The sequence below is a fragment of the Oryctolagus cuniculus genome, chromosome 2 (genome assembly GCF_964237555.1).
Source record: "Oryctolagus cuniculus chromosome 2, mOryCun1.1, whole genome shotgun sequence".
NCBI lineage: Eukaryota > Metazoa > Chordata > Mammalia > Lagomorpha > Leporidae > Oryctolagus > Oryctolagus cuniculus.
In genome coordinates this window covers 45,593,066-45,616,876 of record NC_091433.1, presented here as the reverse complement: position 1 = coordinate 45,616,876, position 23,811 = coordinate 45,593,066, and the positions used below count along the sequence as shown (strand labels likewise).

At 39.9% G+C, this 23,811-nt stretch overlaps 1 protein-coding gene across 5 annotated transcripts in view; it reads left to right on the top strand.

Annotated features, from left to right (window-relative positions):
• Positions 1 to 23,811, top strand: part of FZD3 (frizzled class receptor 3) — a 101,661-nt gene that overhangs the window by 42,038 nt on the left and 35,812 nt on the right. For all 5 annotated transcript variants that reach the window (XM_070068245.1, XM_051842534.2, XM_051842535.2 and 2 more), the window contains one exon: positions 4,862 to 5,879. In XM_070068245.1, coding sequence (XP_069924346.1) covers positions 4,862 to 5,879 — 1,018 coding nt within the window. The remainder of the gene's footprint in view (positions 1 to 4,861; positions 5,880 to 23,811) is intronic.

The window sequence follows — 23,811 nt, the reverse complement described above, 5'->3', positions numbered from 1 at the left end:
ATAAAAAAGTGAGTATCCCTGTACCTATAATTATCTAGCTTTGTCCAGTTTTTTTTTTTTTTTTTAAGATTTATTTATTTATTTGAAAGAATTACAGAGAGGCAGAGAGAGAGAGAGAAAGAGAGAGAGGTCTTCTGTCTGCTGATTTACTCCCCAGATGGCCGCAATTGCTGGAGCTGTGCCAATCTGAAGCCAAGAGCCAGGAGCTTCCTCCAGGTCTCCCATATGGGTGCTGAAGGACTTGAGCCATCCTCTGCTGCTTTCCCAGGCCATAGCAGAGAGCTGGATCTGAAGTGGAGCAGCCAGAACTAGAACCGGCGCCCATATGGGATGCTAGCACTGCAGACGGCTGCTTTACCTGCTACACCACAGCACCAGCCCCTAGCTTTGTCCAGTTTTAATATTTTTTAATGTTTGCTTTAGACTTTATTATAAGAAATAACACAATGCAGCTAGAACTGAAAGCTCGTCTTTGATCTCATCTTGATCCTAGTCCCTTCTTTCTTCCCTGGGGTGAGGTAATCGTATGATGAATTTGTTGTTAACCATTTTCATGGTTTCTTTTTCTTACTTTGTTTTTATTTATTTATTTATTTATTTGACAGATAGAATTAGACAGTGAGAGAGAGAGAGAGAGAGAAAGGTCTTCCCTCACCTTAGTTCACCCCCTAAATGGCCGCCATGGCCGGAGCTACGCCAATCTGAGGCCAGGAGCCAGAAGCTTCTTCCTGGTCTCCCATGCGGGTGCAGGGCCCAAGCACTTGGGCCATCCTCCACTGCCTTCCCAGGCCACAGCAGAGAGCTGGACTGGAAGAGGAGCAACCGGCACTAGAACCCGGTGCTCATATGGGATGCTGGCACTGCAGGCGGAGGATTAACCAAGTGAGCCATGGCGCCAGTCCAATTTGTTTATTTGAAAGGCAGAGAGAGAGAACTACTGTCTGCTGGTTTATTACCCACACATGCCCATATTTGGCCAGTCTTGGGAACTAAATCCTTGTCTCCCACATTGGTGGCAGGAACCCAATGATTTAAGCCATCACCACTGCTTCCCAGGGTCTGGGAATAGTGGGAAGGTGGAGTTAGGAGCCAGAGCTAGGTATTGAAACCAGGCAGGGGCTGGCGCTGTAGCGTATGGGTAAAGCCGCCGCCTGCAGCGCCAGCATCCCATATGGGTCCTGGCAGCTCCACTTCCAATCCAGCTCTCTGCTATGGCCTGGGAAAGCAGTAGAAGATGGCACAAGTCCTTGGGCCCCTGCACCCACGTAGGAGACCTGAATCTAAATATATAGCCTTGATATCTCCTTGCTAAGCTCTAAACCTGCATATCCAGCTGTCAGTAGGAATCTTAGCATGAATTTGTCTAAAATACTTCAATTTCAGCATATATAAAATTGATTTTATTCCTTTTCTCATTGTTATATTCCTTGGTTGTCGTCTTCTGATCCTCCTTCACTGACCCCAACATCCACATCCAATCAGTTATAAATTCTCTTGTTTTTAATCTAACTTTATATGTGTCTTAGTCTCTGCCTTATCTGGTTTTATTTATTTATTATGACATTTATTTATTTAACTTGTTCTGGCCCAGCTGATATCGCTACCCTCATTTTTATACAGTTCAAGTCTGTCTTCTACACAGCTCCTAGTTAGCTTTTATTTATTTGGGTTAATGTTATATGAATGTATTAATTTAACATTCATTCGTTCAACAAATTTTAATTGAATGCCTTTGGCTTGCTAGGTGCTATTCTAGATAAGCAATATTTAGCTCTTATGGAGCTAAAATTTTAGTGGTAACAAGTGGTGGGAGATAAGAACTATAGAGATAATGTCAAATAGTAATGGGTGCTGCTGAGAAAGAATAGGGTTAGGTGATAGTGATACCATAGTGGAGATCAGATAAACTATTTTCTAGAGTTGTTGGGGAAGTCGTTTTTGGTAAGGAGGCTTTGGACTAGGGATCTCAATGAATTGAGGGAATAAATGATATGAACATCTAGGGAAGAGTGATTTAGGCAGAGGAAACAGCAGCATATGCAGAGGCTCTGAAGACGAGGCATGCAGGGTGAATTGAAAGAACTGGGGATTGGCATCCTGGTATAGCTGGTTAAGCTGCTGCCTGTGATGCCGGCGTTCCATATGAGTACTTGTTCAAGTCTCAGCTGCTCCACTTCCCATCTACCTCCCTGCTAATGCTTGCGGGAAAGCAGCTCCAGATGGCATAAGTGCTTAGACCCCCTCCTGCCACGTGGGGTTCTGGGCTCCTGGCTTCTACCTGGCCAACCCCAGCTGATGTGGCCATTTGGGGAATGAATCGGCAGGTAGAATATCTCCCCCCACAACTCTGCCTGTCAATTAATAAATAAATATTAAAAAAAAAGAAAAAACTGGAGACCAAGTGAATGAGACAGAATGGAAGGAAATAAGATCAGAAAAACACTGGGACTAGAGTCCATGTGGCACTGGTAGAATTTGGATTTGCCCCTGAATCAGATGGGAAGCCAGTTGAAAGGGTTCTAAGCAGAAGAGGCATGATTGTGAATACAGTGGTATCATGTCTGCGGAAGACCACACTGGCTGTGGAAATGGATGTCAGTTTGAGGCTCCCCAGAAATCCAGGTAGTGATGGCTCAGACTAGGCAGTAGCACTGGAAGAAATGCTAAGTGGTCAGATTCTGTATATATCACAGAATAGAATGACAAGAATTGCTGGTAGATTAGGAGTATAGACGAGAGAGAAGGGACTTCAAGGAAGAACCCCAGGATGTTTGGCCTGACAACTACTCATGGGGGTAGGGAAACCTGAGGAGCGGTAATCAAGCATTTGGTTTTAGAAAGGTTAATGATTGAGTTGCCTATTAGACATTCAGGTGTGCATGTTGAGTTGACAATTGGGTATACAAATGTACCCTAAGAAAATATATAATATTAGTTTGCATGGTTTCAAATTTTGTATCAGTGTTCACACACACACACACACACACACACATTTCTGCAACATGCTTAACTTCTCCACCCGCATCTCCTGTCACAAGTCTTGTGCACTTTATGTTCCAGTCATATTAAACATTCACTGTTTAAACTAAGCCTTTGTTTGAATTTGCTTGCTAGAATACTCACTGACATATTGCTAATACTGATTCAAAATCTTGTGTTGAGGAACTCATTCTATGAAGTATTTTATAACCACTTCCCCGCTATTCATCCTTTTCTTTATCGTTTTTTGCCCCTTACACAGATCTTAATTACTTCCTGTATCACACTGCTGTATTTTATGTAGTGTCTGCAAGTTTGTGTTTTCTTCTAGACTCAGAGATAGAGATCCTATTTTTTTGTTTTTAACTCCTAGTATATTGCAGGATCCCAATAAATACTTGAATTCACTAAGTTTCTGTCATTGGCTTTATAATTCTAAATACTGTAAAGAAAATGATTTGTATTAGAAAATTAAAAAATTGAAGATACTGGTCAACTACAGCATAAGATTGTGTGTGTATTTGGCAAACATAATATCAATGATAGTTTCTTGGAATTTGATGTAGTTAGTGGGAGTTTGAAGCCTTAAAAACTGTTATTGGCAAGAAAACTGAAGATGAAGGGTCTTCACAAGAATGATACCCTTAGTCTGCAACACAACCTTCTTTTCTTTATCCTGAGGCTGCTATACCTTCTTAAGACTGTATTGTGTTTCTTTAGGAGTTTGTTAAAATACAAATTGCTGGACCTTAACAACAAACATTCTGAAATGTAATTTGTAGTGATAGGGACCAAGAATTTACATTTTGAAAAATATCCTCAATTTTTTCTTATGTACATCAAAATTTAGAATAAATGAATTAAAGAATATAAGGTTTGAAGAGAAATCAGGAATGATAGCAAAGAACTAGCTGATATTAGCAGTCTTTTTTTTTTTAAGATTTATATATTTATTCAAAAGGCAGAGTTACAGAGAGGCAGAGGTAGAGAGAGGGAGGTCTTCCATCTGCTGGTTCACTCCCCAGATGGCCTCAACGGCCAGAGCTGCGCCAATCCGAAGCCAGGAGCCAGGAGCTTCTTCCAGGTCTCCCATGTGCGTGCAGGGGCCCAATGGCTTGGGCCACCTTCTACTGATTTCCCAGGCCATAACAGAGCACTGAATTGGAAGTGGAGCAGCCAGGACTCAAACTGGCGTCCATATGGGATGCTGGCGCTGCAGGCGGCAGCTTTACCCACTATGCCACAGTGCCGGCCCCTATTAGCAGTCTTAAAGACCTTTAATAACCAATTGGATAAGCAGAATGTGAAATGGGAAGACAAGCTCTAAAAATCTAGCCACTCGTTGGAGTATTTAATGCTAATCTAACTCAGAACACTTTGAACCATGTGTTTAGGGAAAGGTTTTTTTTTTAATCTCTTATGCTTTAATCACTTCTATTTGAGTGTAGGCTAAATTCAGGACTACGTTACAGTTTAAAAGGTTAGCGAAAAAAGAGTAACTTTTAGCTACTGTTCTGTTGGAGCTATATAGTTGTACCTATATATTTTCATACAATGAAGTTTTACTCTAAACAGTATGTCCTTAATATTCTTTATATACTGTTATTAATTGATGACTATGCTTTACTAGTTTAATGAAGAATACTATTTTTGAAGGCAAAGCAAAATTGCATATAAAGGAATGTTTTTCTCCCAGCTATTGGAAATTTAGTTATAGGGTACATATATAAGATACCACCATTTACTTTTTTCTTGCTTATTGTAGTTGCCCTCCAAGGACATAGGAAAGATAGATCTTGGGTGCTAAATTCAGAAATCTAAGTTGTTATGTGGTAATAGATTTCTCCATAAGTAAAAATGGCTTTCATCTTGTGTTTTTTAGGTTCCCAGATTGTGATGAGCCGTATCCTCGACTTGTGGATCTGAATTTAGTTGGAGATCCAACTGAAGGAGCCCCAGTGGCAGTGCAGAGGGACTATGGTTTTTGGTGTCCCCGAGAATTGAAAATTGATCCTGATCTTGGTTATTCATTTTTGCACGTGCGTGATTGTTCACCTCCTTGTCCAAATATGTATTTTAGGAGAGAAGAACTGTCATTTGCTCGCTATTTCATAGGACTGATTTCAATCATTTGCCTTTCTGCCACGTTGTTTACTTTTTTAACTTTTTTGATTGATGTCACAAGATTCCGTTATCCTGAAAGGCCTATTATATTTTATGCAGTCTGCTATATGATGGTATCTTTAATTTTCTTCATTGGGTTTTTGCTTGAAGACCGAGTAGCCTGCAACGCATCTAGCCCTGCGCAATATAAAGCTTCTACAGTGACACAAGGATCTCATAATAAAGCCTGTACCATGCTTTTTATGGTACTTTATTTTTTCACCATGGCTGGAAGTGTATGGTGGGTAATTCTTACCATCACATGGTTTCTAGCAGCTGTGCCAAAGTGGGGTAGTGAAGCTATTGAGAAGAAAGCATTGCTATTTCACGCCAGTGCATGGGGCATCCCTGGAACTCTAACTATCATCCTTTTAGCGATGAATAAAATTGAAGGTGACAACATTAGTGGCGTGTGTTTTGTTGGCCTCTACGATGTTGACGCATTGAGATACTTTGTTCTTGCTCCCCTCTGCCTATATGTGGTAGTTGGGGTTTCACTCTTGTTAGCTGGCATTATATCCCTAAACAGAGTTCGAATTGAGATTCCATTAGAAAAGGAGAACCAAGATAAATTAGTGAAGTTTATGATCCGGATTGGTGTTTTCAGCATTCTTTATCTCGTACCACTCTTGGTTGTAATTGGATGCTACTTTTACGAACAAGCCTACCGTGGCATCTGGGAAACAACATGGATACAAGAACGCTGCAGAGAATATCACATTCCATGCCCATATCAGGTAAGGCAAACTTTGTTATAAATTTCAGAATGTGAAAAGAAGGTATATTACTATATAGAGTTAATGTTAGCTGTTTGTAAACAATTTCTCATCAACTTGTACATTAAAGTTTTAAAGTGAAAATAACTGACAAATATATTGTAGTAAGCATTAATAGACATGTTTATGTGGACATCTTTATTTTAAAATATGACTTACAAATCTAAGCTATGGACTTTTAATTAGTTTGCTTCTGTTACAACAAAATAGTTGTTTGTTGATTCTTTAGAAGTCCAAATTTGTAGGAGAGAATCGCTTTACCAACTCTGACAAAAAGGCACTATCGTTTGCTGGAAGTTCTACTGATGGCCACATTAGGAGTTGTTTTAAGAGTTTTGCAAAGATACTAGAACACAATTATACAAAATTCTTAATGGTCTTGGGTTTCTTTGCCTACTGAATATTTTGGAATTCACCTTTGAATTTAAAGAGTTCAAAGCTTCTCTTAGTCATAGAATCATAGGATTTTAGATTTAGAAGGGACTTTAGAGGTAATTTATTCAGGTTCTCTCTATAATATAGAGTTCTTAAATGTGTATATGATTTGAAGTTTAGAGGTACTAAGTGACTGTGTCCCTACATAGTAAGTATCCAGCTGGAATTGAATGTTAGGAGGGAAATCAAGGAAAGTAACTCAGCAGAACTGATGCTAAAATTTTTTTCTCCCATCTTAAATCCTTCTCACAGACCTCTACCCCTAGGTGTTGCCATCTCTCCTTCCTTTTAAAACAAGTTTTCTTTATTTTTTATAAATAATTAAGATTTTTTTTATTTATTTGAGAAGTACAGCTACAGACAGAGAGAGGTAAAGACAGAGGAAAAGATCATCCATCTGCTGGTTCACTCCCCAAATGGCCACAGTGCCCCCTCTGAAGCCAGGAGCAAGGAGCTTCTTCCAGATCTCCAATGTGGGTGCAGGCACCAAAGCACTTGGGCCATCTTCTACTGCTTTCCCAGGCCTTAGGCAGAAAGCTGGATCAGAAAAGGAGCAGCCAGGACACGAGCTGGCACTCATATGTGATGCCAGCATCACAGGCAGAGGCTTAGCATTCTAAGGGCAGCGCTGTGGCACAGTGATGCAGTTGGTTAAGTCTCCGCCTGCGGCATGGGCATCCCATTAGGGCACCAGTTCTAGTCCCAGCTGCTCCTCTTCCAGTCCAGCTCTCTGCTATGGCCTGAGAAAGCAGTGGAAGATGCCCCAGGTGCTTGGGCACCTGCACTCTTGTGGGAGACCCAGAAGAAGCTCCTGGCTCCTGGCTTCCAGTCAGCGCAGCTCCAGCCCTTGGCGGCCATGTGGGGAGTGAACCAGCAGATGGAAGACCTTTGTGTGTCTCCCTCTCACTGTCTGTAACTCTGCCTCTCAAATAAATAAATAAGAAAGAAAGCTTTTTTTTTTTAAAGGTATGCTAATTTAGTGTCTCCTGTTCATCATGTTCCAGATTTCCTGTTTTAAAATACACCACCCTTCTGTTCCCCTAATACTTCTAAATACCTTTATTAAAGTGCTTGTATTTTAAAGGTAACTTTTGTTTACTTGTCCCTTTCCCCTACTAGACCATGAATGCTTCACAAGCAAGAACTTTTTTATTTTTTAAATACATACTCTGTAGGTTGATGGATGATGGCAATAAGAATGTGAGAGTATAGATTGAGACGGAGGGACATTTTGAAGAAATTATAACAGTGTTACTGGGTACAAGGAGTCTGGAGCTGGCACATAGTTAGTGCTCATAAATATATTTGATAACCAAGAATGCTAATTTGCTTTTTATTTTGAAGTGTAACTAGCTCTACATAAAGAATTCTTAAATTACCATCATGTAATTATTAGAACTGCTTGATTTTTTAAAAAAATAAGTGAACTCATAATTTAGAGATCAGAAAAAAATGAATAATTGAATTCTACATTTCTTATCAATTTGCTAGCTAAAAACTTTAAATGTGAATTTTTAGGCCTGAAGGTAAGTTAGCAAATTTTACCTCAAATAAGAAAGGAAGAGATGGTTTAATTACATCATATGCTTTTCCATATAAGCTTTCTAGGATTCCAAATACATATTATTTTAGGGCAATTGAAAAAATAATATTTGACTCTAAAATAATTGTCTTTAAAACTACCAAATCTCAAACAGGTAAATTAAAGTAGTTGAAAAGCTGCTCTTTTCAAGACTTTCCTAGAATTTTTTTAAAAGTTGTTATTTTATTTATTTGAAAGATTTTGCATCCTCTGGTTCACTCCCCAAATGCCTGTAGCAGCAATGGCTGGGCCAGGAAGATGCCAGGAGCCAAAAACTCCATCCAGATCTCACAGACAGGTGCCAGAGACCCTAGGCCCTGAACCATCTGCTGCCTGTTGGGGTGTGCATTAGCAGGAAGGTGGATCAGAAGTGCAGCCAGGGCTCAAATCAAGCACTCTGATATGGGATGAAGTATCCCAGGTGTAGGCTTAGCCAGCTATGGTACAGTACCTCCCCAAGGTCTGATTCTTGAGCATCCTCAGAACCTGGTTCAACTAAGAGACAGGAGATATTTCTTACAGGGCTGTAGAAGATAGGGGGTTCCATCAAATTCACTCCTTCCTGGTCTTCAACTAATTGCCTATATCTACCAAAAGTTCATCAGCCCAAGAAGACAACTTGACAAGGGGAATGCTCCTTATGCTCCTTATAATAAAACGTGGACAAGATGAAGAATAGGTTGTTGGTAGAGTAAGACACTAAGTTTTACAAATCATTGGTAAAGTTAATTAGAACCTAAATTATTTAACTTTCCTCATTATCATTAGCCTTTCTAAATTTAGAAGAAATAATAATCTGTTTGGAAAGAAATGAGATTATTTGCAAAATATTTGAAATGTGAGGTCTGTATTGATTTCCTTCAATGATTAAAAGAAAACTTGGGAATTGAAATCCCAGCTTATACCTATTTTCCACAGGGTTACAACTAAATTGATGGGCCAAGGATAGGAGAATATAAATTTAGAGAAGACAGTAAGAGGAAGAGAGATACAAATGTAGTTAAAGGAGTGAATTACTAACCAGCTGTCTATTCACTCAACTTAGTGCAGCTTTAGTAGCATTGTCTCCCTGAGAGGAATAAAGTGTATTGTAATTACAGAAACCTTGACCTCTTTCTTATTCTTCTTTCTTTATTTTATTTGAGAATCAGAGAGACACAGAGAGCTCCCATTGCTAATTCACTCCCCTAAAACCCCCAAAAGCAGGGCCTGAGCCAAACCATAGTGGGGAGCTGGGAATGCAATCCAGATCTCCAGAGTGGGTGGGTGGGTGACCATTTCCTAGGGTGTGCAATAGCAGGAACCAGCCGGGGAGGCTGTACTCAAACCCAGGTCCTGGGATGTGAGAAGTGGGCCTCCTAGCTGGTACCTTAACTAGGCCAAATGTACACTCCATCTTTCTTTGTCCTTTCAAGAGGTATTAAGTTTCTAACATACAGATAATATATAAAAGACAAAACAATGAACAGCACTGGATCTGCTGCCCACTTAATAAATAACACATGGGATCGACATTGTGGCTTACGAGGCTGACATTGTGGCTTACGGGGTTAAGCCACTGCCTGTGATACTGGCATCCTGTATGGACCTGATTCGAGTCCTGGCTACCACACTTCCCATCCAGCTCCCTGTTAATGTGCTTGGGAGAGCAGCAGAGGATGGCCCAAGTATTTGGGCCCCTGCACCTTCATGGGAGACCTGAAAGAAACTCCTTTCTCCTGGCTTCTGCCTGACCTAGCCCTGGCCGTTGCAGGCATTTGGGGAGTGAGCCAGCAGATGGAAGATTTATCTTTCTGTCTTTTCTCTCTCTCTCTCTGTCTTTCTCTCTCTATCTCTCTACTCTGCCTTTCAAATAAAACAAAAAACTAGATCTTAGGCTTACAATGTTAAGGAAGGTTGAAAAATTAAAAAAATAAATAAATAATACACTAACAGGACACTATGGATAACTCTCCCTGACCTTATCTCTCTTCTAAACCATCATTATCCAGAATTTGGTGTTTTTGCTTATTTATTTTACATTTATATGTGTATACAATTTTTCATAAGCAATTATATGGTATTTCAGTTTCAGTATTTAAAATTTTATAATGTCTACACAGTACATATTTTTCATCAGCTTTAGTTATTCATGATGTTTGTGGTATTTGTGGTGATATGTGCAAAGGGATTCATTTTCTTTTTTGCTGTTCAGCATTCTAATGTGTGATGATATCACATTTGTTTGTTCTCCCTTAATGGATATTTAGGTGGTTCTTCATAATTCCTCTATTATAAATAATGCTGGCATGATTATTATTGTGCAGCCATGTGAATTTCTCTGGAATATATAACTAATAATCTGAATCTTTCCCTTTACTAAATGTCTCCAATTGCTTTCCAAAATGGTTGTACCAATTTATAATCACATTTGAAAGTACAGAGAATTCTCATTTCACATATTCATCATCACTTGATATTTTAATTTTTGCCAATCTTCTGGAAATCATCATTGCTGTTTTAATTTGTATTTCTGTGATTAATAGTGAGATTGAACTATTTAAGTTTATCATATATTCAGATTTCCTCTTTTGTGAATTGCTTATTTATACACAGACATTCTGGATTATAATTCTTGTCAGTTTTATATCATTTAACTTGCCTTTTCACTTCTTTATCTATTAATAAATAGGTTAAATTTTAATGTTATTATCCTTTTTCTTTTAAATCATCTCTTATTTATCGACTTGTCCATCCTTTCTCCACTGATATGTAATGCTGTTTCTATCATATATTGAATCTCAATCAATACGTGAAACTTTTATCAGTCTTTCAGTTCACAATCTCTTTTCCTTGCCCTGTATTGTCTTAATTATTATAGTGTCATAACAGATGTTTATATCTGATAGGGTAAGTGTATGACCTTCCAGAACACAATAAAAGTCAAGGCTGACATAACAGTGCAGTGTAATTTAAAAGTACACAGAAGTTGGAATCTTTTGACCTGCATTCAAGAACTGTTATCACTTATCAGCTGTGTGACATTCTTTGCATAAACTTAATCTACAGTTCATTTTTATTTGTTTTGTTTTAAGATTTATTTATTTATTTGGAAAGGTAGAGTTATGGAGAGAGAGAGAGAGAGGGAGAGAAAGAGAAAAGGTCTTCCATCCCCAAATGGCTGCAATGGCCAGAGCTGGGCTAATCCAAAGCCAGGAGCCAGATAGAGTTAGACAGTGAGAGAGAGAGAGAGACAGAGAGAAAGGTCTTCCTTCCATTGGTTCACTCCCCAAATGGCTGCTATGGCCGGAGATATGCCGATCCGAAGCCAGGAGCCAGGTGCTTCTTCCTGGTCTCCCACGCGGGTGCAGGCACCCAAGCACTTGGGCCATCCTCCACTGCCTTCCCAGGCCATAGCAGAGAGCTGGACTGGAAGAGGAGCAACCAGGACTAGAATCCGGTGCCCATATGGGATGCCAGCACCGCAGGTGGAGGATTAACCAAGTGAGCCACGGCACTGCCTCCCCCCCCCAAAAAAAGACCCTTTTCCACCCCTGTCTAAATTTTTTTTGTAATTTTTTCACTTTAATTATAAAGAATTTAAACCCCTTAGTCTTTGGTGGATTACAGATCTAGGTAGGTAAAATGTGGGCAAATATTTTCCATATAATGGTGAATTTAGTTATTTTGTAATTCTGTTGATTAAAATTGGAGTGGTTTGAGGAAGACCAGTTGTTCAGAAGATAGTGTGGTCTGTTTAAGCAGGTTGTTCTGAAACAAGGATACTAAGCATGATATAGTATGGAGCTTACTGTAGGTGCTGATGTTCCTCTCTGGGATTCTGCTTTATTTCCTCGATAACAGAACAAGGAAATATATGTTTTTCAGTTGTTAGAGTGCTATAATATCAAGAGGAATATAGTGTTTTCAGAGACATTTAAAAAGTCTTTCATTTGCCCATTTAATTTTATGAAGAGCTCAAATATTTATTTTTTCTTTAAAATCCATAAACAATACATTAAAGGGCTGCTTTGATATAAAAGTGTCATAGTCTTTTTATTTAAATATTTTTCTTAAGTGAGCTTTGTCTTTCTAACTAGTCTATATATTCTGTTTTACATACTACTACCTCAGTATTTTTATGTTCTTGGTGTGATTTATAACCAGATAATAATGCATTCTTTTTCTCCTTTCTTCATTTATAAGGGAAACTCCTTCGTTTATGGCAATAGTTTGGCTGTTCTTCCCCAGTGTCTGGTATTCAAGTGACTGAATTAATTAGCTAGCTGTGTGACCTTGAGCAAATCAATTCATTTCCCTAGACTTGATTTCACATCAATAAAACAAAGAAGTTAGATTGTATCTGTTAGATTGCAGATGATCAGTATCTAGAATTGAAGACAACTTCAAAGTCATAAGTTTAAGACATGTAGTTGAAAAGTGATTTGACCCAGGTCTCATTGCTCAGGTCATTTCTCTTTGTACCTCATAATACCTCTAGTTCAGTCTCCCTCTGTTCTTTGATTGCAGTTTTTCTAGTTTAAATTTTTAACTTGTTGGCTTTCCTTTTCATCATATTGTATATGTAAGTTACCTTTTTACAAACAACTTTTCTTGAGTCAGTCCTTGTGTTCTCACCATTCATTGTATATAGGTAGATATAATTTAAAATTTGCTTTTCAGCTGCCCCATTTTTTCCCCTTGCTTCACCCATATTTATAGGAATTTTCTATTTTTTGTGAGCCAAAAGTATATAATTATGTTTTACATATACGTGTTACTTATTATGATATAATTTTAGACCATGGAAAAGGAAAGTAATTTCTATAACAAAATTAGACATAATAAAAACTAGTGTCTAATTCCCTTAGAAAGTTTTATAGATTAATGGGCTCATAGGCTACTGGGATAAACCCAGTAGCATCTATCTGTTCCAACTCCTTAGAATGTGTCAGTTCAGAAAATGCCAAGGCCAGTAAAAACAGTTCTTTATTTCAGAATTTCCTTACTTTTAAGACTTCCCAAGCCTGTTTTCTAATTTTTCTTTATTTATTTGAGAGGCAGAGACAAACAGCTCCCTTCTGCTGGTTCACTGATGGTTCCCCAGATGCCCAGAACAGTCCCTGGCTGGGACCAAAGCTAGGATCTAGGAACTTAGTCCAGGTTTCCCATGTGGGTGGCAGGAACCCAGTTGCTTAAGCCCCATTGCTGCCTCCCAGTGTCCACATTAGCAGGAAGCTGAAGTTACTTGTGGAGGCAGATATTGAAGATAGGCACTCAAATATGGAATGTGGCATCTTAGTTACGAGGTTAAACACTAGCCCCCCCAAACCTTTAATATTTAAATGTATAATCCCTGTAAAGGAGAGATTTATAATATCCAAATTTTATTTGCCATAGAATATCTTATTACAGATTAACTTTTAGTATCTTCTGGGACATTTTTGAGCATTTATTGAGTATCAAGCACAGTTCTACACACTTTACATATTTTAACCCATTTTATATATTGCATACATTGATTCTTAATATTATGTGAAAATCTGCCTCTAAGAAGTAATATGCCATATCAGAGACTATGTATTAGAGAGTGCAAGAAGGCAAGATTCTAAAGCATAGTGATGGGGCCAGCGCTGTGGTGTGGCAGCACCAGCAGCACCAGCATCCCATATGGGTACTGGTTTAAGTACCGTCTGTTCCACTTCTGATCCAGCTCTCTGCAGTGACCTGGGAAAACAGTAGAAGATGGCCCAAGTCCTCGGGCCCCTGTACCCAAGTGGGAGACTAGGAAGAAGCTCCTGACTCCTGGCTTTAGATCGGCTCAGCTCTGGCTGTTACAGCCATTTGAGGGGTGAACCAGATCACAGAAGATTTCTATCTCCTTCTCTCTCTCCCTCTCTGTAACTCAGCCTTTCAAATAAAATAAATAAATATATTTGTATATTATATATTGAATATTTTTATATTGCATATTTATATATTGTATGTTTATATACTATTTATATATAATATAATGTATATTCTATATAATATATAGAGAATATACATTTATATATATATTTTTAAAACATACTGATGTAAACGTGGGAACCCCTCCCCCCAGTCGTTATAACAACGGTTTTTTCTATGTATTTCTATGTATTTTTCTAGAGATTTTGGTTCCATATGGTTGCTTCTCTTCAAAGAGATGCACACGTGCACACAAACACACACACTTTCTTTCTTTCTTTTTTTCTTTCTTTCTTTCTTTCTTTCTTTTTTTTTTTTTTTTTTTTTTTTTTGACAGGCAGAGTGGACAGTGAGAGAGAGAGAGACAGAGAGAAAAGGTCTTCCTTTGCCTTTGGTTCACCCTTCAATGGCCGCTGCGGCCGGCGCATTGTGCTGATCCAAAGCCAGGTGCTTCTCCTGGTCTCCCATGCGGGTGCAGGACCCAAGCACTTGGACCATCCTCCACTGCACGCCCGGGCCATAGCAGAGAGCTGGCCTGGAAGAGGGGCAACCGAGACAGAATCCAATGTCCTGACCGGGACTAGAACCTGGTGTGCCGGCGCTGCAGGCGGAGGATTAACCTAGTGAGCTGCGGCACTGGCCACACACACACACACACACACTTTCACATACACAGAGCCTCCAGCAATTATGCCCAACTCATTCTCCCGTTTTTTCCCTTTCTTTGAATTGGGATAACCTGTGGCTTGTTTTTTTTTGGGGGGGGGGGGGCTGGCATTGTAGTATAGCAGGTAAAGCTGCCACCTTCAACACTGGCATCACATATGGTGCTGGTTTGTGTCCCAGCTGTTTCACTTCTGAGCCAGCTTGCTGCTAATGGCCTGGGAAAAACAATTGAGGATGGCCCAAGTATTTGGACCCCTGCCACCCATGTGGGAGACACAGATGGAGCTTCTGGCTGCTAGCTTTGATCTGGCCCAACCCTGGCCATTGCAGCCATTTGAGGAGTAGAGAAAAATATTATTTATTATTTATTCATTTACTTGAAAGTCAGAATTAGAGAGAGAGATAGCTTTAATCCACTGGTTCACTCCCCTAGGTGGTCACAACAACTGGGACTGGACAAGGCTGAAGCTAGGAGCTTCCTCCAGGCCTTTCACATGGGTGGCAGGGGCCCAAGGGGCCATCTTCTGCTGCTTTCCCAGGACCATTAGCAGGGAGCTGGATTAAAAGTGGTGCACCTGCGACTCCAGCTGGTACTCATGTGAGATGCTATTGTCATAGAAGACTTAACCCACTGCACCACAATGATGGCCCCTGTGACTTGTTTATGATTGGTATAATACAGCAGAAATTTTTTCCCTTAGATTTACTTATTTATTTGAGAGGTGGAAATAGAGAGATAGAGTTTCTATCTGCTGGCTCACATCCCAAATGGCTGCAACAGCTGGGCCAGACAAGCTGATCCGAAGCCAGGTTCCAGGAGCTTCTTCCGGGTCCCCAATGTGGGTGCAGGGACCCAAGTACTTGGGCCATGTTCTGCTTTCCCAGGCACATTATCAGGGAGCTGGATCAGAAGTGGAGCAACCAGTGCCCATATGGGATGCCAGCACTGCAGGTGGAGGCTTAACCTCTACCACACAGCATTGGTCCCAGAAGAAGTGGTTCTATAAGACCCTGAGGCTATGACATAGAAGTCTGGGAGCTTTTTCCAGATTCCCTTGGAACACTGGGAGAAGCTGGCCTGTAGTAAGAAGTCAAGACTACCCTGAGACCTCAGAATAGGTGGAAGCCAAGCTAGTCATAAGCTTTGTGGAAAGGCTCATGAAGGGAGAGAAGCAGAAAGAGGGAAATTTTGAGAAGATCCGTCTCAGAGAGAGGAAGATATCTCAGCAAGCCTCCTACCTTTTCCAGCCATTCTAGCTGAGTTTCAGAAATTGGCATGAAAAAAATATGTCTGGCTCAGTCTAACATTCAGATGATTCTGGCCCTCACTGTCTTCAGATAGCTTTATGTGAGAGTCCAAGTTTGAATCACCAGGTTGAGCCCTGTTGGTTCACAGAACTCTGAACGATAATAATAAATTCTTATTTTAAGCCATTAAGTTTTCCTGCAGTTTCTTACACAGCAAGAGATAGCCAAAGCAATGCATAAAGTCATTTAATACAGTCATGTACCACATAATGGCATTTTAGTCAATAATGAACTGCATCTGCAGCAGTGGTCCTGTAAGATCCCAACAGAACAGAAAATTTCCTGTCACCTAGTGACTTCATAACATCGTAGTACAGCACATTACATGTTTGTGGTGATGCTGGTGTAGACAAAACTTCGCTGCCACTTGTACGAAACTATAGCACACACACACATGTACAGTACATAATAATTTATGATAACTACATTGCTGTTTTACTTCTAGTTATTTTAGAATGTACCTCTTCTGCTTATGAAAACAAAGTGTGGTTTGTTACACAACAGCAGCTTTATACATCTTATGTTTACCACATCTCTTGATTGCATCATTTTCTCTTGTGCTTCATTTAGTCTCATGTTGTTCATCATGACCCCTAAGAATTCACTGCTGTTGACAGTAAGAGGGTATGTTTAGTGATTGACTTGGAAATGAAATTAAAATACAAGGTCTATGAAGGTAGAAAATCAGTGATGATTATTTAGTCTGGTATGTCCCATGCCACCATAGCTACAATCTTGAAGAATAAGAACAAAGTGATGATGTTAAAATGTGGTTAATATATAAATGTTTTTTAAAAAGAACAAAGTGATGGAAGCAGTTAAAGGATCTACTTTATTGAAGGCAACAGGACTAATAAGGATTCAAGAAGGATCAATATCAGATATGGAGAAACATCTAACAATTTGGATTGAAGACCAGACACAGAAGCATATCTCTCTGTCTACCATGATGATCATAGCCAAAGCAAAGTTTGTGGTGTTGAAAGAAAAGCTGGAACTGACTAGGACATTGAATTTACTGCTATCTCTGGGTAGTTTAAACAGATCAAGGATCATTATTCATTACATAATGTGAAAGTGAGTGGTGAGTCTGTAAGTACTGATGTAAAAAGATATTTATCTAATTATTTGAAAGGCAGAGTTATGGAGAGAGAGGCAGAGAGAGATCTTCCATCCACTGGTTCACTCTCCAAGTGGCTGCCAATGGCAGCGGCTGGGCCAGGCCAAAGCCAGGAGCCTGGAACTTCGTCCTAGTCTCCCATGTAGGTGCAAGGGCCCGAGAACATGGACCATCTTCTGCTGCTTTTCCAGGTGCATTAGCAGGGAGTTGCATCAGAAGTGGATCAGCTGGGACTTGAACCAGCACTAATATGAGATGCCAGCATTGCTGGCCACAGCTTAACCCACTGTGCCACAGCACCAGGCCCAGGAGTTTTGGAAGGAGGCCAAGGTAATGCCAGGTTTCAGTGGTTTTTTTTATTTTATTATTTTATTTTATTTTATTTTATTTTTATTTTTTATTTTTTTGACAGGCAGAGTGGACAGTGAGAGAGAGAGACAGAGAGAAAGGTCTTCCTTTGCCGTTGGTTCACCCTCCAATGGCCGCCGCGGCCAGCGCGCTGCGGCCGGCGCACCGCACTGATCCGATGGCAGGAGCCAGGAGCCAGGTGCTTTTCCTGGTCTCCCATGGGGTGCAGGGCCCAAGCACCTGGGCCATCCTCCACTGCACTCCCGGGCCACAGCAGAGGGCTGGCCTGGAAGAGGGGCAACCGGGACAGAATCCGGCGCCCCAACCGGGACTAGAACCCGGTGTGCCGGCGCCGCAAGGTGGAGGATTAGCCTAGTGAGCCGCTCCCATGTAGGTGCAAGGGCCCAAGAACATGGACCATCTTCTGCTGCTTTTCCAGGTGCATTAGCAGGGAGTTGCATCAGAAGTGGATCAGCTGGGACTTGAACCAGCACTAATATGAGATGCCAGCATTGCTGGCCACAGCTTAACCCACTGTGCCACAGCACCAGGCCCAGGAGTTTTGGAAGGAGGCCAAGGTAATGCCAGGTTTCAGTGTTTTTAATGATCATAGTCTTAGGATCAGTGCAGTGTTGATCCCTTAGGATCACAGATTTGATTCAGTGCAGTGTTGCAGGGTATAAACTGAAACCTTTGGTGGTCTGACAGTGAGGAGGCCAGGGCACATAAAGCCAGTATACTGCAGGAGCAATAAAAAGTCTTCCATGACCCAGCTTCTCTTCAGGATAGCCTCTGAATTACTCTGCCAGTGAGTTGAAGAAGTACTGTTTGTAGGATAACATACCTTTCAATATTCAGCTTATTATTGATAATGCTTCTACACATCCTTTAAAATTTATTTTTTTCTCATTTTTTAGTGTTGTTTTTTTTTTTTTTTTCATTTTATTCATGGTATACAAATTTCATGTATTTCATGTATACAGATTTAGGAACATAGTGATGTTTCCAACCCTACTTTGCCTCCTGCCCACATTCTCTTGCTTCTTCCTCCTTCCTCTCCTATTCCCTCTTTTAATTTATATAATGGTTTACTTTATACTCATAAGATTAACTCCATAGTAAATAAAGAGTTCAACAAATAATAAGGAAAAAAAAAAACTTTTCCTCAGCAGTAGAGAAAAGGGCCGTAAACAATGGTCGAAGCTCAAAATGTCAATTTTACTTCTATACATTGCATTTTTTGGTACTTTGTTAGTTACCACAGATTAGGGAAAATATGGTATTTGTCTTTTTGGGACTGATTTCACTAAGTATAATGGTTTCCATTTGTATCCATTTTGTTGCAAAAGAAAAGATTTCATTCTTTTTCACAGCTGTGTAGTATTTCACAATGTATATATGTCATAATTTCTTTATCCAGTCTTCATTTGCCAGACATATGGGTTGGTTGATTCTATATCTTAGCTATTGTGCATTGAGCTGCAATAAACATGGGGGTACAGATAACTCTTTCATATGCAAATTTCATTTCCCTGGAGTAAATTCCCAGGAATGGGATGGCTGGATCATATGGTATATCTGTTTTCAGCTTTTTGAGATATTTCTATACTCTCTTCCACAATGGCTGTACTAGTTTTCATTCTCACCAACAGTGGATTAGGGTACCCTTTTCCCCACATCCTCACCACTATTTATTGTTTGATGATTTCTGTATGAAAGCCATTCTGATGGGTGAGGTGAAACCTCATTGTGGTTTTGATTTGCATTTCCCTGACATGTGTTTGTTGGCCATTTGAATTTCCTCTCTTGAAAAATGTCTGTTAAAGTCCTTTGCTCATTTCTTAACTGCATTGTTTGTTTTGTTGTTGTTGAGTTTATTGAGCTCTTTGTAGATTCTGGATATTAATCCTTTATCGGTCTCATAGTTTGCAAATATTTTCTCTCATTCCATCAGTTGCCTTTTCACTTTGCTGAGTGTTTGTTTTGCAGTGCAGAAGCTTCTCAGCTTGATGTACTCCCATTTGTCAATTTTGGCTTTGATTGCTTGTGCTTCTGAGATCTTTCCCAGGAAGTCTTTGTCTATGCCAATATGTTGCAGTTCTCCTCTAGCTATTTGATCATATCAGGCATGGGATTTAAATCCTTGATTTTTGTATAAGGTGTAAGGTAGCGGTCTTGTTTCATAACTTCTGCATGTGGAGATCCAATTTCCCCTGTACCATTTGTTGAAGAGACTGTCCTTTCTCCAGAAATTGATTTTAGTTCCTTTGTCCAAGAATAGTTGGTTGTAGATGGGTGGATTGATTTCTGGAGTTCCTATTCTGTTGCATTGTTTTACACATCTGTTTTTGTGCCAGTACGAGGCTGTTTTGATGATAACTGCCCTGTAGTATGTCTTGAAATCTGGTGTTGTGATGCCTCTGGCTTAGTTTTTGTTGTCTAGTATTGCTTTAGCTATTTGGGATCTCGTGTTTCCATATAAATTTTAGCAGCGTTTTTTGTAGATCTGAGAAGAATGTCACTGGAATTTGATTGGGATTGTACTGAATCTGTAAATGGCTTTCAGTGTCATGGGCATTTTGATGATATTAATTATTCCAGTCCATGAATATGGATGATTTTTCTTTCTTTTTTCTTTTTCTTTTTTTTTTTTTTAATGTGCATGTCTTCTCTTTCTTAAAGTTTTGTAGTTTTCATCATAAGATCATTCACTGCCTTGGTTAAATCTATTCCGAGGTACTTAATTTTTTTCTGTAGCTGTTATGAATGGGACTGATCTTAAAAGTTCTTTCTGAGCTATGGCATTGTCTGTGTATACAAATGCTGTTGAGTTTTGTGTGTTAATTTTATATCCTGCCACTTTACCAAACTCTTATTAGATCCAATAGTCTCTTAGTGGAGTCTTTTGGTTCCCCTATGTATAGAATTGTGTCATCTGCAAATAGGGATAATTTGACTTCCTCCTTTCCAATTTATATCCATTTGCCTAATGGCTCTGACTAAAATTTCCAGGACTATATTGAATAGTAGTGGTGAAAGTTGGCATTCTTGTCTGGTTCTGGATCTTAGTGAAAATGCTTCCAACTTTTCCCCATTTAATAACATGCTGGCTGTGGGTTTGTCATTAATTACCTTGACTTTGTAGAGGAATGTTCCTTCTATACTCAGTTTGATTAAGGTTAAAATTTTTTTTGAGAGGGGCTGGCATCATGGCATAGCAGGTAAAGTTGCTACCTGGGACACCAGCATCCCATATGGGCACTGGTTGAGTCCCAGCTACTCCACTTCTGGTCCTGCCCCATGCTGGTTCACCTGGGAATGCATCAGAGGATGGCCCAAATGCTGGGGCCTCTGCACCTGTGTGGGAGACCTGGAAGAAACTCCTGGCTCCTGGCTTGGCCTGGCCTAGCCCTGGACATTGCAGCCATCTGGGGCATGAACCAGCAGATGGAGGATCTCTCTCTCCCCCTCTCCCTCCCTCCCTCCCTCCCTCTCTAACTCTACCTTTTAAGTAAATAAATCTTTATAAAAAATTATTTAAAAGACATCCGCTGGTCCACTCCCCTATGTGCCCACAACTGCCAGGAATGGGCTGGGTTAAATCCAGGAACCAGGAACTCAGTCTAGGACCCTGACATGGGTGGTAGGAACCCAGTTACTTAGGCCATCACCCCTGCCTTCGAGGATCTGTGTTGTCAGAAAGTTGCAGTCTGGAACTGGAGCCAGATATCAAACCCAGGCATTCGGATGTGGGACACAGATGTCCTAACTGTTTCTTAACCTCCAGGCCCCATGTCTTTATGCCAACAGCACAATGGTATTTCTCCTTGAAAACATCACCTCTTTGATCTATCCAGTGGATGAGGGAGTTATAGAAGACCAACTACCTGAGGAGAATCTTTGCCCAGGTCATTGTTGGAACTGAGAACAATACTGAGAAGACATTGATGCAATTATGGAAGGATTACAACATCTATGACTGCATCAAGAACCTTGTTTGGGCTTGTAGGAGTTCACCAAGTGAATTCCAAGATGCCATTTGGCATCTAGAAGAAGCTCAAGCAATTCGTGACTTTGAGAGGATTCAAAGTAAAAAAAAAAAAAAAAAAAAAAAAAGTTTTAATAGAATAAAAGCTTATAAAGATATAAAGAAAATATTTTATAGAGTAACACAATGTGTGTTTTAAGCTATATTATTACAAAAGTCACAGAGTTTAAAAAATGCAAAAGTATAGAAAGTTATGCTAAGCTAAGGTTAACTTATTGAAGAAAGAAAATATTTTTTCTGAGCTTAGTGTAGCCTAAGTGTACTGTTCATAAAGTCTACAGTAGTGTATGGTAACGTCCTAGGTCTTCACATTCACTGTCCACTTGCTCAGTGACTCACTCAGAGCAACTTCCAGTCTTGCAAGCTTCATTCATGGTAAGTGCTGCCTACAGGGGTACCATTTTTATCTAATATAGCATATATTTATTGTACCTTTTCTATGTTTACCTACACAAAAACTGTTGTGTTACAGTTGCCTACATTATTTGCCACAGTAACTGCTGTACCAGTTTGTAGCCTAGGAACAATAAGTTATACCATATAACCTGTGTGTAAAGTAGGCTATACCACATAGGTTTGTGTAAATACACTCCATGATCACACAACAAAATCACCTAACAATGCAGTTATCCTGTCATTAAGTGACACATGACAATGTGTTTTTTTGTTTGTTTGTTTGTCTTTTTTTTTTTTTTTTTTTTTTTTTGACAGGCAGAGTAGACAGAGAGACCGAGAGAAAGGTCTTCCTTTGCTGTTGGTTCACCCTCCAATGGCCGCCGCCGCTGGTGCGCTGCGGCCGGTGCGCTGCGGCCGGCACACCGCGCTGATCCGATGGCAGGAGCCAGGTACTTATCCTGGTCTCCCTTGAGGTGCAGGGCCCAAGTACTTGGGCCATCCTCCACTGCACTCCCAGGCCACAGCAGAGAGCTGGCTTGGAAGAGGGGCAACCAGGACAGAGTCCAGCACCCCGACTGGGACTAGAACCCGGTGTGCCGGCGCCGCAAGGTGGAGGATTAGCCTAGTGAGCCGCGGCACCAGCCTCCTCATATTTCTTAAAAAGGAATTTTAAGATCTGGCTAAAATTTTGGATCTGGCTAAAAAGCCCATGAGAGCAATTCAGGCATGGAAAGCCAAGACACTGTGGGAAAAAATGACAGGAAAAAAATACAGGAAAGATCTGTGTGAGTGAGATCCCAGTGGAAAGAAGGGCATCAAAGAAGGAGGTACCTTTCTCTGAAGGGAGGAGAGAACTTCCACTTTGCTTATGGCTTTGTCTAAATAACGTCAGAGTTTGTGGACTTAAGAGGCTTCCATAGCCTTGGCAGCTCATGACAAGAGCCTCAGGTGATCACCAACGTTGTAAATAAGAGTGTCAATTGCTAAATCAACAACAGGAGTCACTGTGCACTTACTCCCCATATAGGATCTCTGTCCTTAATGTGTTGTACTATGAGAATTAACAGTAAAACTAGTCTTCAAACAGTACTTTATACTTTGTGTGTCTGTGGGTGCAAACTGTTGAAGTATTTACTTAGTATAGAGTTGATCATCTGTATATAAAGATAATTAAAAATGAATCTTAATAAAGAATGGGATGGGAGAGGAAGTAGGAGGTGGGATGGTTTGGGGGTGGGAGGGTAGGTATTGGGGGGAAGAACCACAATAATCCAAAAGTTGTACTTATGAAGTTTATATTTACCAAATAAAAGCTTTCTATAAAAAAGTAAAAGGAAAAAATATTAAAATTAGAACATTGTAGAGCAAAGAAAATAAATGTGTGGGGCAATTAAAAAAAATGGAATTGCTTGATCAAGCTGATTGCACATTTAAATTTTTGTGTTCCAAATGTTCCAAGACTATAGACCAGTAAAATAATATCAATTTATACTGCCTTTCAACAGTGAAAGTGTTTCCTGGTATCCCTAGAAGCACTTGTTTTTATGTTTGGAATGTTCATGCTTGGAAAATAATTAAATCGTCTGTTTTTTCAGCCTTAAGAATTTTAAGTACATAATATATTCACATTAGTCAAAACCCAAAAGCTATAGAAGTATATAGAAAGGTCTTCCTTCTGTCCTTATTTATATTTTCCAATTCCCCAGTGGCCCTCCTCAAGGGGACCTTGGAATATTATAAGGAATTTGTATATCCTTTCAGATATGTGCATGTACAAATGAGGAATCTTCGAAAAAGTTTGTGGGAAGTGGAATTAAAACATGTCTGTTTCCATGCACAGTTTTTTCTTAGTATGCATTTTCACAAACTTTTTGAAGACCTTTTGTGTGCACAGATAGAAAAATCTTTATCTTTTAATTCTATTTTTCATGCACTTTTTAAAGTACCTTGGACAAGCAGGTATTTTCTTTTTCTCCCTCCTTTTTACTCAAATGCTAGCTATCGTATGCACTTTTCCCACCTTGCTTTTGTCATTTAGCAATATATCTTGGAGCTCAATACC